A 16350-nucleotide genomic window follows, 5' to 3' on the forward strand; every position below is an offset into this window, starting at 1 on the left:
TTACTTTGTTTCCATAAGTTAACATCTTTCTTCAGAATTAGTGTACTTTCTCAAAAATAAACTAAGAATTAAAGGTTTTAATAAATTGATATATTTCTGACTTTATTTCCATAATTTGCTAACATTTTTCTTCTATATATTATTGTGTAAGGCGTTGGTCAATAGATGACCAAATACTGTAAATAATTTATCAATATAAGACATTAATTGTGTACAAAGATTGTCTCATTAATCAATGATTTAAACATCAGAATATAACGACAATAAGTCAAGGTTATGAAACACTAGGATGCACTCTTTATATGTTCTAAGTTTTAAACTACAAGCAAGATTTTTTTAAAATGATTATTCGTACTAAAATAAATAAGAAAATATCAATAGACATTATTTCCTCCGATTTTGAAAATAAGAAGAAAAAAATAATTTAAGCTAATTAATAAAATTTTTACATAATTTAATTTTGTTAATCCTGACTAAAAAATAATTTATTTTTCTAAACTCATTTTTTGAAGCTTCATATAAGATTAAAAAAAGGCATTAGAAATACTATCTTAATTATATGAAAGACTATTTTAAAGATGACAACATTAAATAGAGTAAAATTTACTTATATTTAAAATCAACAAATATGATTTTTTTATATATATTCAAAATCTGAGGGATCATGTGAATTGAGATTTGCGGTTTAAACTACAAAAACCATCCCTTTCGGCACATGTGTTCTATCAAATGTAGAATAATAAAATGTGTGAAGTGTTATAAACATATTAAAATTATAGATATGATCATGAAATATTATACTATAATTTTTATATAAGATGGTGAATCCAATAGTCATTACGCCGAGGAAGTAAAGTACATGCAGTTGATGCAAGTGGAAGAAAACAAATACAAAGGACACAATTAATGTCCAAAATTAATAATGCGGAAGTTGAAATTAGACTATTGAGTTGTCAAACTTGAATTCCACTCATTAATATAGTATTGTAAAAAATTAATAAATAAACAAACATGTTTGTGTTTATATAATCGAACATTTAATAAATTAATTCAAATAATTTAAAAATAGTTTATCTTATTTCCATTTTTTAATCGTTAAGGAATGTTTTCTTTTAGTGTTCCAAAAGAGTAAAATTTTAGTAAAAAAAATTTGCATTGACAAAAAATGAAGTTTCTTTTGATATGTGATAAAATTTGAGGAAATTATAATACAATACATTTTAAAAAATGAGTTAAATATACATCGATGTAAAATTATTAATGAATAAGTTAAATTAATATTTTAAATGAATAATTGAATAACTTATTATAATATTATAATTGATAATATTTTTATACTCGTTTATTAAAATTCAATTAAAAAATCATCTATATCATCAACTTTGCACCCTCAATACATACAAATTAATATAGAATCAAATTAACAGACAAATTTTCAACTTAAATTATTGGTAATTCGTTATGGGTTATGTCATGTGCCCAAAAAATATCGTTGAGTTGACCTCCATTTAATTAGCTGTGACAGGATAGCTTGAACGGGTCATTAAAATTCAGATCGACACCCTTCCTCTCGAGGAAAGTCGCAGAATCTTTTTTTTTTTTTTTATCTTTTAGAATTACAAAGATCACGTGTTTTTAGTTCTTATTAAATTTGTTAAATATAAATACAAAATTTTAAAAAACATGAATATGGACAAAAATAAGGAAATATTACACTTTCAGAAACTAAAAATATATTTACTTTAACTACTAATAATAATTCTTAATAAAATGTAATATCCATATATATATATATATATATATATATATATATATATATATATATATTTTTTTTTTTTTTTTTTTTTTTACAGTATAATAGCTCTATTTTTGTCCATAATGAAAATAGGTCTTTGAGGCGAAAGTTTTGGACGGAAACAAATCCATGCCGGGACAGGCCAATTTAAGAAGGCTCGTGATATATACACCTTTTTTTTTTTTTTTTTATAAGTACACCTCCTTCTTTTAAAAAAAAATTATAAAATATTATAATTTTTTTAAAAAAAATTTAATATTACACTTTCAATTTTCAATTTGTTACTTTCTTCTTTTTATTCACACATTTTTTTTCTTTCAATTTTTACATACTACCAAAATAGGTGGATGAAGGAAAAATAAGGAGGTGTATGTAAAAATTGAAAAAAAAAAAAGGAAAAATATATTAAAAAAAAAGTACTAAATTAAATGTTGTGAGTGTAAAATTAAAAAATTTAAAATAAAAAATTAAGAATATTTTAAAATTTTATTTTTTTAAAAAGAGGTATACTTATAAAAAAAAAAAAAAAAGAAGGTGTATATATGATGAACCTTTAACGAAAGAAGAAGTTAGGCCCAAACTTATAAGTTGTGTGTTTGCGAGTCTTTGGGCCTTTTGAATTTAGTTTGATCTTGACCCAAAAAGAATCCTTTGAATCCATGGGTGTGATAATAAGTGGTAAAAACAAATGACAACATGGCATCTTAGCATCCCAAATCGGGAAAAAAATCTCCACCACATACACTTTCGTCCTTCTCATATCACCTACCTCTGGCATGAATGATAAATTGATAACACATTCGTCTATAGCACTAAAAACAAATCCCAGAAGCTGAAACTTGAAAGGGGTAGTCCATATTATGATGAACAAACAAGAACAGGAACAGGAACAGGAACAGGAACAGAGTGTGAAGATTGGCGTTGTCACAGTGACAGTGGTTGTGATGCTGTCATTGGTATGCACGAGTGGCGCAAGCACTGGTGGCAACCTCCACCCCTTAATTCTAATACCTGGTAACGGAGGGAACCAACTAGAAGCTAAATTGAGCAATGAGTACAAGCCCTCTAGTTTCATCTGCGACTCGTGGTACCCTCTTATCAAGAAAAAGAAAGGATGGTTCAGGATTTGGTTTGATACCAGTGTCATCCTTTCCCCTTTCACGCAATGCTTTACTGAACGCATGATGCTCCATTACCATCCACAACTCGATGATTACTTTAATACCCCTGGAGTTCACACCCGCGTCCTTCACTTTGGTTCCACCAACTCCCTTCTTTATCTCAATCCTCGACTCAAGTAAGCACGTCCCTTTCTTTTTACTCTCTCCCATTGCACTTGCTTCTTCCATTTTTTTTCCCTTACAGACTGTTTGGTACTACCTATGTGTTTATATTACTACTAGACAAATGCTAAAGTTCAACAAAAACAAACATTGATTGGTCCTATATATAACTTTTTGTCCAATCATTAGTTCTATAGTTTTATGAGACGCGTGCACATTAAAAAGATAAAAATTAAATAAGGTCTAGATAGATTAAAATTTACTATTCGAATAATACTTGATCGTGTCTGAATTATGTTGGTACCTTGTTTATAACATTTTTCATTAATAAATGGTACCTTATACATGAATAGGCATATCACTGGATACATGGCACCCCTGGTAGATTCATTGCAAGAGCTTGGTTATGCTGATGGTGAAACTCTGTTTGGAGCCCCCTATGACTTTCGATATGGCCTAGCTGCTGAAGGGCACCCCTCCCAAGTGGGGTCCAAGTTCCTAAAAGACCTAAAGAATTTGATAGAAGAGGCAAGTGCTTCCAATGGGGGGAAGCCAGTGATACTTCTCTCCCATAGCTTAGGAGGCTTATTTGTACTTCAACTCCTAAACAGAAACCCCCTCTCTTGGCGCCAAAAATTCATCAAACACTTCATTGCTCTCTCAGCTCCATGGGGTGGTGCTATAGACGAAACGTACACCTTTGCATCTGGCAACACTCTAGGAGTGCCCCTAGTGGACCCTTTATTAGTGAGACCCGAACAAAGAAGCTCCGAGAGTAACCTATGGCTTTTGCCTAATCCCAAAGTATTCGGTCCCCAAAAACCAATAGTTATCACTCCCAATAGAACCTATTCAGCACATGATATGGTTGATTTTCTCAAAGACATTGGTTTTCCAGAAGGGGTATACCCTTATGAAACTCGCATTGTGCCCTTGATATCCAACATAGAAACACCACAAGTGCCTGTGACTTGTATTATGGGGACGGGCGTGAGAACCTTGGAAACGTTGTTTTATGGGAACGGTGATTTTGATGAACGGCCAGAAATTTCTTATGGGGATGGTGATGGAACGGTCAACATGTTGAGCTTGTTGGCGCTTCAGTCACTGTGGAAAGAGGAGGGAAATCAGTACCTGAAAGTGATCAAGATGGATGGGGTGTCGCATACTTCAATACTTAAAGATGAAGTTGCACTTAATCAAATAGTAGGTGAGATCAGTAAAATCAATTCCCGTGCTGAGCTTGATTTAATCAATGTGCTTTCGGAGTAAATGATCAATGCACTTGAACCGTAGTTAAATATCCGTTGTCAGCGGATTAAATTTTGCGTGGGATTTCTTTTCGCATGTTCTTGTTCATAGGAGGATTAAAATGTTGTGGTACTAATTATTTGATTGGTTAGATGACAAGAAAGATTGAAGAGAGACAGTTGATTAGATTGGTTTGATTAACGTGAATTATAACATGAAGACAATAACATTTTTCCATCAATGGGGAGATGCTTTTGGAGTCGTAGATATATAATTGTGAAAAATCAACCATTCATAAAAAAGTATTGACAACCTAACCTGTCTTCGGATAGATGAACTCAATATTTGATATTTATTCCTATTTAACAGGACCCAATTTTGGCTCTGCATTAACCCAAATTTGTCTCAATTCTTCTTTAATATGGTGGACTTGGTGATTTTATTTCTTTATTTTTTTTTATTTACTTTTGATTGTTGTCAGCTTCCTTAATTAATTAATTTCTAAGTTTTCTTTCTTCTTTTTTCCCTTCATCTTCTTAAGGGGTGCGCTTGATAAAAGAAAAAATTTTAATTTTAAGAAAATTGATGTTGAGTATATTAGTTTTTTTTATATATTTAAAAACTCGTTTAAAAATATTATTATTGCAATATCAAGGAAAATACTAATTTTTTAATATAACAGTTGTATATATATTTAATATTTATTTATTATATTTGTTATTAAAAAATTTCATCAATTAGATTATGTTCAACAACTGATTAAATATTTTTAATTCAATAAATTAATTTTTAACATTTTATTTAATGCAATTTTTTTTTCAAGAATCAATAACTGATTTTTTTTTTAAGTACTGATATTTATTTATGTAGTTGACACCACTTAACAAGTAACAAGAGTCATTCTACACACATTGACCTAAAATTTAACCACGTACTCAAGGAATGTGGTGATCTGCAAAAATTTTTGACTTAAAAAATAATGTTTAAACTTTGAACTACTTTTCTAAAATTTTGATTAACATATTAATAATTTAAATAGAATCAACATAATTAATGGATTCTTGTATTTTTTTTATAAATAAGAAAGATTATAAATATGATTACCATGAAGATTAATGTAACGACCCGCCTTAGTCGTCACACTGCAAAGGAACAACTAAAATCAACTGAAAATATATATATACTAAATAGTATACTATTAATCAACACACGTAAAACTACGATCATCCAACAAAAGTGGCTCAATAGTCCATAAAATATATATGCAATGCCAACCAAAAAATATTACTCCAACTACAGTATTCTACAAAACAAAATAAAACAGGATCGTATACTCTAGCTCCTGTCCAACATCTATATGAATCCTTGAATTTGAGGTTCCTCAACCAAAAACAAGTGAGTTAAAAAGAAAACAGAGAAAGAGATGAGTGGGAAGAGTAACAAGAAAGGTACGAGTCTTACAATCAAACTTAAATTTTGATATATAAAAAAAATATTTTAAAAAATAATTCTTTGAAAATAAATAAAAAATTATTTCTTAAAAACATAGAAAGTTACTATTTTAAAAAAGAAAGTTTAAATAAACATAATCAAAAGTAAAAAAGAAAATGTTTATTTTATTAAAAAGAAACGCCTTTTATAAGAAAAAAAAAAGTTTAAACAAAGTAAACTCATAAGAAAGGATGAGTATTTTTTATTTTTTAAAAAGACCAAACAGTCCTCGTTCTTTTCATATTTTTTAAATCGTTTAATTATATTTATCTTATATACTACTATTTTTTTTGTTTACACGATCAAGTAAGAAAAAAAAATCTTATAACTTTTTTCTTCTAATAAATAACATAAAAAATATAACATACTGTTTTTCGCATTATTTTTTCATTTCATTTTCTTTCTGAAATCAAACGTAACTTAAAAGGTTGTTGGACTTGTATTATTCTATTTAATATTTCTGTATTTGGAAATTTGAAGAAAAAAAAAGGAGATAAAATTATTGATTTTGGTCTGGTTCACTTTATGAGACGGTAATTTGTTTAGATTTAAAAATGGAAACATGGTGACAGGCAAGCATTGAATAACATACAGTGGTTGAAGAAGCAGTTGTTCGAAGTTGGAAGTTGAAGCATGGAAAGTTGAATTCCTCCCACCGTGAGTGAGGTTCACAGATAGAGGGTTCGTACTAGACACCCTTTGGCCTCCAGCTAAATATTTTGACCACATTTACTTTACTTTTCTTTAGAATTCATTCTTTGTTTCCACCCCTGACACTTGGTTTTGACCACTTTTTCCGCAAATACAAAAGAGAGACATGCCCTCGTGCACTTGCTTAATCTTTTTCTTTTCTGCCCACGCCTTTCTCCCTCCAAACTCTGTTCTGCTCCAGTAACAACAATATACTATATACACTCACCTAGATACCAATCGTGTGGTTCATATACTTATTAAAAATGTTATCTGCATTCTGCGCATACACCTTTCCGCTTATGTTTTTTTTTTATCAAAATTATTCTACGAAATGAATAACAAAATTGGAATAGTTGGAAAGTCTCGAGAGAAAGAAACGACATCGCTTGAGCTTGTGCTTGAGCACAGTCTTCAATAATTCTGGTTCGGTGGCATGTGTATACCTTTTTGACTATCTGTCCGGGTCCCAGGTTGCGTCTTCAAGCTCAAGATTGTCCCTTAACATACTATACTATCACATAAAAAAAATTAATAAAAAAATTACATGTCACTGCACCCGTGTGCTGCAGGGTCGTTTAATAAAGGCTCTAACGTCCAATCACAATTTTAGATCTAACGCAACGTAACCCTCCCTAGTCCCTTCTTTTAACATTCTAGTAAAGTATTTTTATAAATACACGTGAAATAACATGTAGCATGTGGAATTATATTAGAAATAAAAGAAAATTGAGAGAAGATTATATTTACATTTATTGTTGGAGGTGGGTAAATAAGTAGTAGCATATATCCCTCCCAGTGGCAGAAGCAGAAGAAATACAGAAGGCAGCTTTTTCTTGGGTATTCAGTATTCTATTCCTTCCAACTAAATTTTTGTATGTTTGGGTACAGTCTGTAGAATTCATTTTGTTGTCCTCTTATGGGCCGGGGTGAATGATTTATTTTGCTTGGGTTGAGGAGGAAGAGTGGCAACCTCGGTATTGGCGAATGGCGATGGGAAATTAATTAAGGGTCAATCATGTGGTTGATGATGAATAAAAAAAAGCGGGGCACTCGTTTTTTGACCAAAGAAAGGTGACACAGTAGTTAAAGAAAGGTTGTCCCTCTCTCTCTCTCTCTCTCCCACACGGAAGAGCTAGCGCACGTATGCAAGCATGGCTGGAGCGAAAGAAGGCAAGGCCTTGGATCTGAAGACGGTGATTTGCGAGCTGGAGTCGTCAACGATGGAAGTCCCTTCCGTGTTCGTGTGCCCCATATCGCTGGAGGCGATGCAAGACCCCGTGACCCTCTGCACGGGCCAAACCTACGAGCGGTCCAACATCCTCAAGTGGTTCTCCCTCGGCCACAACACGTGTCCCACCACTATGCAAGACCTCTGGGACCGCTCCCTCACGCCCAACGCCACTCTCCGCCACCTCATCCTCACCTGGTTCTCCCACAAGTACTCCGCCCTCACCAAGACACTCCACCACCTCCACGCCACCGCCTTACACCTCTTGGACACCCTCACCAAAGTCAAGGGCCAAAACAGAGTTCGCGCCCTCAAACACCTCCGCCAGCTCCTCGACTGCCACGTCTCCACCCGGAAAACCGTCCTGGAACACAACGCCCTTCCCTTGATTTCCTCCTTCTTGGGCCCTTTCACTTCCCACGCCGTTGGCTCCGAGGTCATTGGGATTCTCGTCAACTTGGATTTGTCTTCCGACTTCAAGAAGACCCTCATGCAACCCTCCAAGGTCTCGTTGCTCGTCGACATCATGAACGAGGGAACCCTTCAGACCAAGATGAACTGCGCCAACTTGATTCAAATCTTGTTCATCGAAGCCAACGCCTCCGAATCCCACGCTGAGTTTCTTTCAAGTTTGAGTCTTTTAGTCGGCTTGTTAAGGCTAGTTAGAGATAAGAAACACCCAACTAGTGTTTTAACGGGACTCGTGTTGCTCAACATCGTGTGTTCGCGTGAATCGGTTAGAACCTCCCTTGTCACCCTAGGCGCGGTGCCTCAATTGATTCACCTTTTGCCCACTTTGAACAACGAGTGTTTGGAGATAGCTCTTCATATTCTCGAGGTTTTGTCGACGCTTCCTGAGGGAAGATTGGCTTTGAAGGAGTGTCCCAATATTATTCCCAATGTGGTCAAGTTGTTGATGAGAGTTTCGGAGAGTTGCACGCAATTCGCCTTGTCGATATTGTGGGCTATCTACAAGCTTGCCCCACAAGAATGTGCTTCCAAAGCTGTGGAGGCAGGGTTGGCGCCAAAGCTACTTCTAGTCATTCAGAGTGGTTGCAACCCCGTCCTCAAGCAGAAATCCGCAGAGTTTTTGAAAATGTGCAGTCTAGATTACTCTACTGGTATTTTGATTTCCAACTGTATGCTTACTGCAACCATACAATGAAAATTCACATATATTTGTTCATACTTAACTTCATATTCTTTTTCATATTTACCCAATTAAGTATCTTTTCTTTACCATATAATCCTTAAGTCTCTATATAGATAAAAACATGGTTAAGAAAAAGATAATCTTTTAAATGAATATTTTATTTGTAAATTCAAAAATTAGTCTCAGATAGAGATTATCTTGGGGTGTATATTATTATGGTGCACAAGTGTTGTATTTTTTTTATGAAATATTACTATAAGAGGGGTTTATTTTCTATTAACGAAGGGCAATTACAAATTGACGGATGTAATATAACTACGAGTGGGTACTTATTAGGTAAGAGTTGGTTGGAAATTCAAAATCAGCATCGATCGGATAACGCTGTGTGCTTTTGAAATAATTGTGGGGAGCTGAGTTGTAAGATCATAGAAAGATAATGTAACAATAGTCCAATTTATTCTGAACCCCACCTTTTTGTTCCTGTGTGTTAGGATTAGCTGGAGGTGGATTCGTTAATTAAAGCTCTGTTTGGTTTAATGAAAAGAGAGCCATGAAATAGATAAAATTTTAAATTTGAATTAAAATGAAAAGAAAATAAATATAATTTTTAATTTTTGTTTCTAGAGGATATTTTTTCTACTTTTTCAATTAAATGGAAGAAAATGTATATTATCTTTATTTGGTGTGGGCCAAAGTCCAAACAGATAATGAATTTAGTTGTGTTATTGTAAGGAGAGGGCGATTGTTGATGATAGGACAGAAAGTGTTTTGGTTCGGAGCAAAGATAAAGGGTCAACAGGAAAGAATCTGGATTAGGTGTTTTTAGGTGTGGTCAAGATCGGGAATAGACTGTATAGTCTGTAATGTATGGCTCTTAAAAACTCTAGTCATTTTTAAAAAGTTGAAGAAGACAAGATAACAGACATAATTTATGGCATGCTTTTTCATATCTTAATTTTGTCAAATCTCGTCTTTCATGGCGTGGACTGGCGGGCTCATTCAATTGAACACTCAAAATTTTGGAGCCAATTCTTGCCCTCAATTTAAGGATTACGCAACAAAACTAGGATGTTCTGAAACTAAATATTACCATACGAGATTGTTTGTTTTGATCCATTTTTTCCCCCTCATGTTGAAACATTTCTAAAAATTAAATATTAAAATGTCACTGCCATTAAGTTGTTTTATTGTTGATTAGGTTAACTTATAAATTAAAGTAGCGAGCTTTTTTTTTTTTTACAGGAAAGTAGCGAGATTAATCAACTTTAGATTGAAATTAACGGATAAGTCCCGCTAGTTTCATACATATAACCATAGTTTAACTAGTTAAAGTTTATGTATTAATAATATTGTTGGAATATATGATAATATATTCTGATTTTATTAATTTGGTTAAAATTAAAAAATAAATTAACTATAAATAAGAAACTAAATATACACTTAATAGATATTATAATAAATTAGAATATATTATTATATATTCTAACAAACATACTGATTGAAAAATAAGTTAGATTTACTAGTTTTATGTGTTTTTTTCAATTCATGATATAAATATAATAATTTTCACAATATTATTTTTATCATCTCTTTATCACATCATTTATTATTTTATAAATTTTTTTGTCTTTCACTCTCTTGATTCTACAAATATATTTTTTCTTTTAGTAGATAAATTGCATGTGAGATGTCAATATGTTACACAAGGGTTTATCTCTTTGTTTGGTTGAATAAACGTTGAGAATACAGAAAATGAGAAGAGATAAGTGAAAGAGAAAAAATAGTTTCAAGTTATTTGTTTTAATAGAGAATAGAGAAAATATAGTATTTTTTATGAGTAAGATATATGAAGAGAAAATACATAAATGAAGAGAAAAATATGAATTTCACTTAAATTTACAATTTTAACTATTATTTTTCTATACTTTTTTATAGTATGTATTTTATATTAAGGATAAAAATGTCTTTATAATAAAATCTAATTTTGTTTCTTCATATTTCTCTCTTACTTCTTTCAATTCAAACATCCTACGCATATGTTAATTATCTACTCATTATCTCTTCTCTTTTACTTCTTTTTATCCTACTTATTTTTCTTTTACCCAAATAAAGCATATAGTATAAATGGTAACTAATGAATAATGAGTCCTGTATTATTTGTATTGTGAAATCGAGCTTGAGCTCGGCGCTAAAGCGCTAAATGACATCGGATACGCGCCACATGACATCGGCCAAAACAGAGTCCTATTACATATCGGGCCAAGATCAACCTCGGCCCAAATCAACGTTACCCTCGCATAAGAGGAAAATCCTAATTAACATCGAGGTACGTGCACTATATATATGAGATGATTACACTATCAAAGACTAACTTTAGTATCAGAGTCTCTTTTGCCGGTACCACCCCTACTTCGGAACAGCCGACGTACCCAGCAAAAGAAACTCACCAATCTTGCCTAGCATATCGTCCCCCTTGACCGATCTCCGGTAAGAACAAGTCCATTTTAACTCTCTACATGGTATAGAAGTAGCCAGGTTCACTCATACCCTCTATGTGACACAAATCTCGTTATTTTGATTAATAAGTTGAATTGGACAACCCTCTAAATAACCTTATCTCAATAATATGTTTTAGAACAACTTCATTACAAATTAAATACTTTTTTGTACTTAACATATAGATGTGGAAGTGATTAATTAAAATTTATAATAATTTTAAAATTTATATAAATTATATTTTATAATTATAATAAATAATTTATATTGTGATAGGTTGAACTATTTGTCGTTACAGGGTTAATATTTCTGTAAAATAGTTAATTATTAAAAATTTTAAAAAAATGAAAAACAAATTGTATGATAACAGATTGCTTTTCAAAACTTATGCTAAGTTGCTCCCATTCTTCGAAGAATACTATCGTTTTTTTTTTTTCCAGAAGGCGGAGAATATCGTTTTTGTACCACCAAAAATTGGCTCTTCGTGGAAGCAAATTGGAAATGACCAAATTTTGGCTCATGATATATACGTCTCTTCTTTTTGTAAGTACACCTTTTTTATATTATTTTTTTTAAATTATAAAATATTGTTTTTAAATCTTCTATTTTTACATTTTTAATTTTCAATTTGTTACTTTCTTTTTTTTTTTACATACTTTTTTTTTTCTCTTTTAGTTTTCACATGCTACCAAAATAAGTAAGATAAAGGAAAGATAAGGAGGTGCATGTAAAAATTGAAAAAAAAAAAGAGAGGAAAGATGTGTGAAAAAAAAAACTAAATTAAATGTTGTGGATGTAAAATTAAAAAATTAAAAAATAAAAATAAAAAAATTAAGAATATTTTAAAATTTTTATTTTTTTTAAAAGGAGGTGTACTTATAAAAAAAGAAGGTGTATATATCATCAACCCCCAATCTTTTTGTTTTTGGTTAGGCCAAAGAGGCCCAGCTGAATAGCCCAGTGCAAAATGCATAAATATTAGAAACCAGTAAAAGCATTGAGATTCTCATGCTATTTCACGGAGAGAAAAAAATGTGTATACATTTTTTTTAAATTAACATTTAAGTTTTTTTATACAGATTGAAAAAATAAATAGTAATAAATTTAATATAAGTATATTTATTGTACCAGATAGGCTTGGGACTACCTCACTAGTATTTTTTTTATTAAAAAAAAGTGGAAGATGTATTAATAATATTTTAATTTGTGAATCCTTCACTTATAATGACGTGGACGTGGCAGGGTGGACATCTCATCTGCATTTCAAATTCCCTTTGTACCGTTACGTATATTGTTGGGGTGATAACAAACGTGTAACTAAAGTAGACGCCCACGGTAGTGCAGAAAGCAGCCGATCCGCGCCCACGACCTCCTCTTGAATCAAAAATTCGAAACCATAAACCTTTCACAGGTCACATTCTCCGGATACCCCATTTTCTATTTTCCTTTTTTATTTTTTTAGAAAAATAGAAAATGTCATGGCTGGCTCGTTCTTTCGCAAACTCTCTCCGGCTCGATGGTGACGGAGACGGAGAAAACGACGTCGTACTCGATCCACCTACCACGTCATCGAAAGATCCCCCGCCAGAAAATGTGCTCCGATCAGAACCAGAAGAATACGAAGACACGCAAGGACGCGGAGTCAAAGAGGACCTCGACGAAATCAAGCAAACCCTAACTCGTCAATTTTGGGGAATGGCCTCCTTCCTCGCTCCGCCACCTTCAAATTCTCAATCCGATCCCTCTCCTTTCGTCTCCGACCAATCCAATCATCGCTCTATTTCTCAACCACAATTGGATGACGCTGCCGCGGTTTCCGATCACTCTTCGGACGCCGAACAGGAGAACGGTCCTGAACCGAATTCGTTTTCCTTCGGATCCGATTCGGAAGGGAATTGCGGTTTCGAGCTACGCGCGGTTGGAATTACGGAAGAGGTGTTGGCATTCGCCATGAACATCGCTATGCATCCCGAGACGTGGTTGGATTTTCCTATTGAGGAGGAAGACGACACCGACGGTAACCTCCTTTATTAATTGGATCAGATCACAGAATCATTAACGCACATTCCCAATTTGGTTTTAGTTATAGTCTTATAGACCAGATCACTCTTGAATGTTAATTATATTGCATTGCATATTACATTACATGCCTTACAAACTTGGATGAAAATTGATTTTATATTACATTGTAAGTAATCAGTAATGGTATGGTCACGGGTTGCGTGATTTTGTTTTGCTCATCCTTACATGCCTTTGAGATTTTAACGTGATGAATTCTACTTTTAGATTTTGACATGTCTGATGCACAACAAGAGCATGCTGCGGTTGTTGAAAGATTGACTCCTAGATTAGTTGCCCTCAGAATCGAACTATGTCCTTGTCATATGAGCGAAAGTTACTTCTGGAAAGTCTATTTTGTACTTTTGCATTCAAGGCTCAATAAAGAAGATGCCGGGATTTTGTCTACACCCCAGGTCTGTTACATTGGATTTTGGCTTTTCCGTAACTCTTGCAATCACCCTATTGTATAATCTCTCGCAAGATGTTGGTGATGAAGTCATATTAAATTGTTTTCAGCGTTTATTTGTATAATTATGATTTTCTAGACCCCGTTTGACTAGGAATGAATGTTCCAATATCGTTATTTGATGGAAGAGCTCGCTTGCAGTTTGGAAATAGGTGGTTCTCAAAGTCACCTGTTGAGAATTTACTTGGGAATTAGATTATAGGATAAGAATGACCAATCATCTTTTCTAATTAATTGGTAAATGTAGTGGTGGTGTGCGAGAATAGTTGTAAAATACAAGTAGTGTGTTTAAATAACAAACCAGTCTGAATGGTATGGAGTACAAAAGTTACCTTGCTGTTGTGTTCTGCTAAGTGCTCAACTTTGTATGTTTTGGAATTTGATCATTGAGCTGAAAGGCTTATATGTTAAATACTTAAATTTAAATACATCTTGAAGTCCTTCTCGCTGGTTCAAGTTATTTCATTCTAGAATTCATAGACTCTGAATTTAAGAATATGAAACTATTCAGTCTCTTAATGATTTCATCACTGTAAGTTCTCAATGGTCATCTAAAGAATATTTAAATATCTGTCACTTAGGAGATTTTTTTGGGTTTCAAAAATATATTCTCATCAACTGTCCATCTCTGTCTTTATGTTGTTTATTTGGACTTCAATAAGTGAATAACTATTTGTTATGTGCTCCATTTTGTTAAATCTTTTTATTCTTTCAATTTTCTTATCATTTTGAAAAACATATAGAGCAATGTTTGATTCTTTTGGCAAGGAAGATTACTATATTCTTGTAATCTGCATTCTTCAAATATTATGTCTCTTGCTTGAAATATAGACAAAAATAGTAGCAAGGCTCGAGAAGAAAAATTATAACTTTTATTTTTTCTTGACTCATTATACTTATGCATTATGATTGGATGGTTAATAATTGAATTGGTAACAGAAGTGTTTTCTTCTTCCAGATTAGAATGTTTATAACTATTTTGAGAAGAGAATAGTTTGATATTGGATGACTTGGATGATTTGGATCTATTATTGTTCAGCCATGAAGAAAATTTAGTTTATTTAAGCGTTACTTTGCTTAGATTGGTCCAGTGATCATCAACGATATTGGTCTCTAATGTTCACGTGTAAAGCTTACCTGAACTTCTACCATCAGCTAGTATAGTATATATACCTTCATGGGTAGATGAACTTTTCCAATGTCTTAGTTTTAACGCTTGCAGGTCATGGCAGCCAGAGCAATGTGGATGCAGGAATTGCAGAAACAAACAAAGCCTGAATTTGAAATTTTTGGAAGAAATGCTTCCTACCCAAGAGACATTGCACAGCATGATGATTTTACTCCCAACTTATCAGATGATGGTTATTCTGATGACATGCCTAATCGGACATTTGGATATAGAACAACCTCTTTCTCTATGATGTCAGATTATGAAACTGACAAGCACATGGTTGAAAGTTCTGGAGTGCATTTCACTGATAAGTCTGTTATTGAGGAAAATTCAATTATTAAAACTGAAAACAAGGATCTAAAATGTGGTCGACCTTCTCATATTATCATTCAGGATTATGATGATGATGATGATGAATGGCCAGAGGAAGATTCTGATTCAGGGGGATATGGTGGAACAACTCACCCAATGGTGAATGAAGAAGATATATCTTTCAGCGATCTCGAGGATGATGATTATGGCATTAAACCTGTTAGTTCCAGCACAGGTTCAAAGGTGGTATGAAACTTTAATCCGGACATGATTGTGGTAATTTTAGGGCCTGTAGACACTAAGAACAGTGAAAAGAGTTGCCTGATGTTTGGAAAAACAAAAGTGCAGGTGTCTGGAGCATTCTTCTGTACATAATGAATGGTGAACGAAATTGCTCAAAAGCTGTGATGCTATGTGAAGCAGTCAAAAGAACTTGTTAATCCTTTATTCCCTACATCTTTATTGCCGCAAGGCTAGGTATGGGTTCTAAGGTGGATGCTGTATTTTGAAACAATTCAAATGAAAAGGAAATAGTGGAGCTAAGACCGATTTAATGTTTAGTACCTGTGTTTTAGAGCCAAAACGAGAATGTGGGATGAAATATGTGCATCAATCCGAACAGCTCTGTTTCATAAAGGTACATCAGATAGATGCAAGAAGTGTATATAAAATCTCGTTTGTCGTCAAAAATTGATATTGAATTTTCTCATGTTTTTTTGGCGGTTGTAGTAGGGTTTAGGATCTCTCTGTTTCTTTCTTTTTTTGGGGTGTCGTCCTCCTGATTGCCTTGCTGTCAACTGTTTGAAAACAATAAAGTGATTATTTGCATAGCTTTGAATGATCAGATGGAATGATATTCTTGTAAAGTACACCTCTGCCGGATTCCCCGCCCGTGGTGGATATTTTATGTTGAGTGCATGAGAAATAGAAGGTTATTAATTTAGAAGAGA

At 33.0% G+C, this 16350-nt stretch overlaps 3 protein-coding genes across 3 annotated transcripts; all 3 read left to right on the top strand.

Annotated features, from left to right (window-relative positions):
* Nucleotides 1–2506: 2506 nt before the first annotated feature.
* Nucleotides 2507–4570, top strand: LOC109796225 (alpha/beta-Hydrolases superfamily protein). Its single transcript, XM_020355907.3, has 2 exons — nt 2507–3092; nt 3432–4570. The coding sequence occupies exons 1-2, from the start codon at nt 2656–2658 to the stop codon at nt 4348–4350; spliced, it is 1356 nt and encodes a 451-aa protein (XP_020211496.1). The 5' UTR covers nt 2507–2655; the 3' UTR covers nt 4351–4570.
* A 2578-nt stretch (nt 4571–7148) lies between these two features.
* On the top strand, nt 7149–8934 carry LOC109796227 (U-box domain-containing protein 30). Its single transcript, XM_020355909.3, has one exon. The coding sequence runs from the start codon at nt 7665–7667 to the stop codon at nt 8904–8906; it is 1242 nt and encodes a 413-aa protein (XP_020211498.1). The 5' UTR covers nt 7149–7664; the 3' UTR covers nt 8907–8934.
* A 3757-nt stretch (nt 8935–12691) lies between these two features.
* Nucleotides 12692–16350, top strand: LOC109796226 (uncharacterized). The gene is made up of 3 exons (XM_020355908.3): nt 12692–13407; nt 13677–13864; nt 15140–16350. The coding sequence occupies exons 1-3, from the start codon at nt 12864–12866 to the stop codon at nt 15650–15652; spliced, it is 1245 nt and encodes a 414-aa protein (XP_020211497.1). The 5' UTR covers nt 12692–12863; the 3' UTR covers nt 15653–16350.

This window comes from Cajanus cajan, chromosome 6, assembly GCF_000230855.2.
Source record: "Cajanus cajan strain Asha chromosome 6, NIPB_CcT2T_4, whole genome shotgun sequence".
Taxonomy (NCBI): domain Eukaryota; kingdom Viridiplantae; phylum Streptophyta; class Magnoliopsida; order Fabales; family Fabaceae; genus Cajanus; species Cajanus cajan.

What these genes read in the sequence shown, in the direction of transcription:
- LOC109796225 (XM_020355907.3), top strand. Translation starts at nt 2,656, where the DNA reads ATGATGAACAAACAAGAACAGGAACAGGAACAGGAACAGGAACAGAGT. An exon ending in TATCTCAATCCTCGACTCAA is followed by an intron (nt 3,093 to 3,431) that starts GTAAGCACGTCC and finishes ATACATGAATAG; the next exon opens with GCATATCACTGGATACATGG.
- LOC109796227 (XM_020355909.3), top strand. Translation starts at nt 7,665, where the DNA reads ATGGCTGGAGCGAAAGAAGGCAAGGCCTTGGATCTGAAGACGGTGATT.
- LOC109796226 (XM_020355908.3), top strand. Translation starts at nt 12,864, where the DNA reads ATGTCATGGCTGGCTCGTTCTTTCGCAAACTCTCTCCGGCTCGATGGT. An exon ending in GGAGGAAGACGACACCGACG is followed by an intron (nt 13,408 to 13,676) that starts GTAACCTCCTTT and finishes TTCTACTTTTAG; the next exon opens with ATTTTGACATGTCTGATGCA. An exon ending in GGATTTTGTCTACACCCCAG is followed by an intron (nt 13,865 to 15,139) that starts GTCTGTTACATT and finishes TAACGCTTGCAG; the next exon opens with GTCATGGCAGCCAGAGCAAT.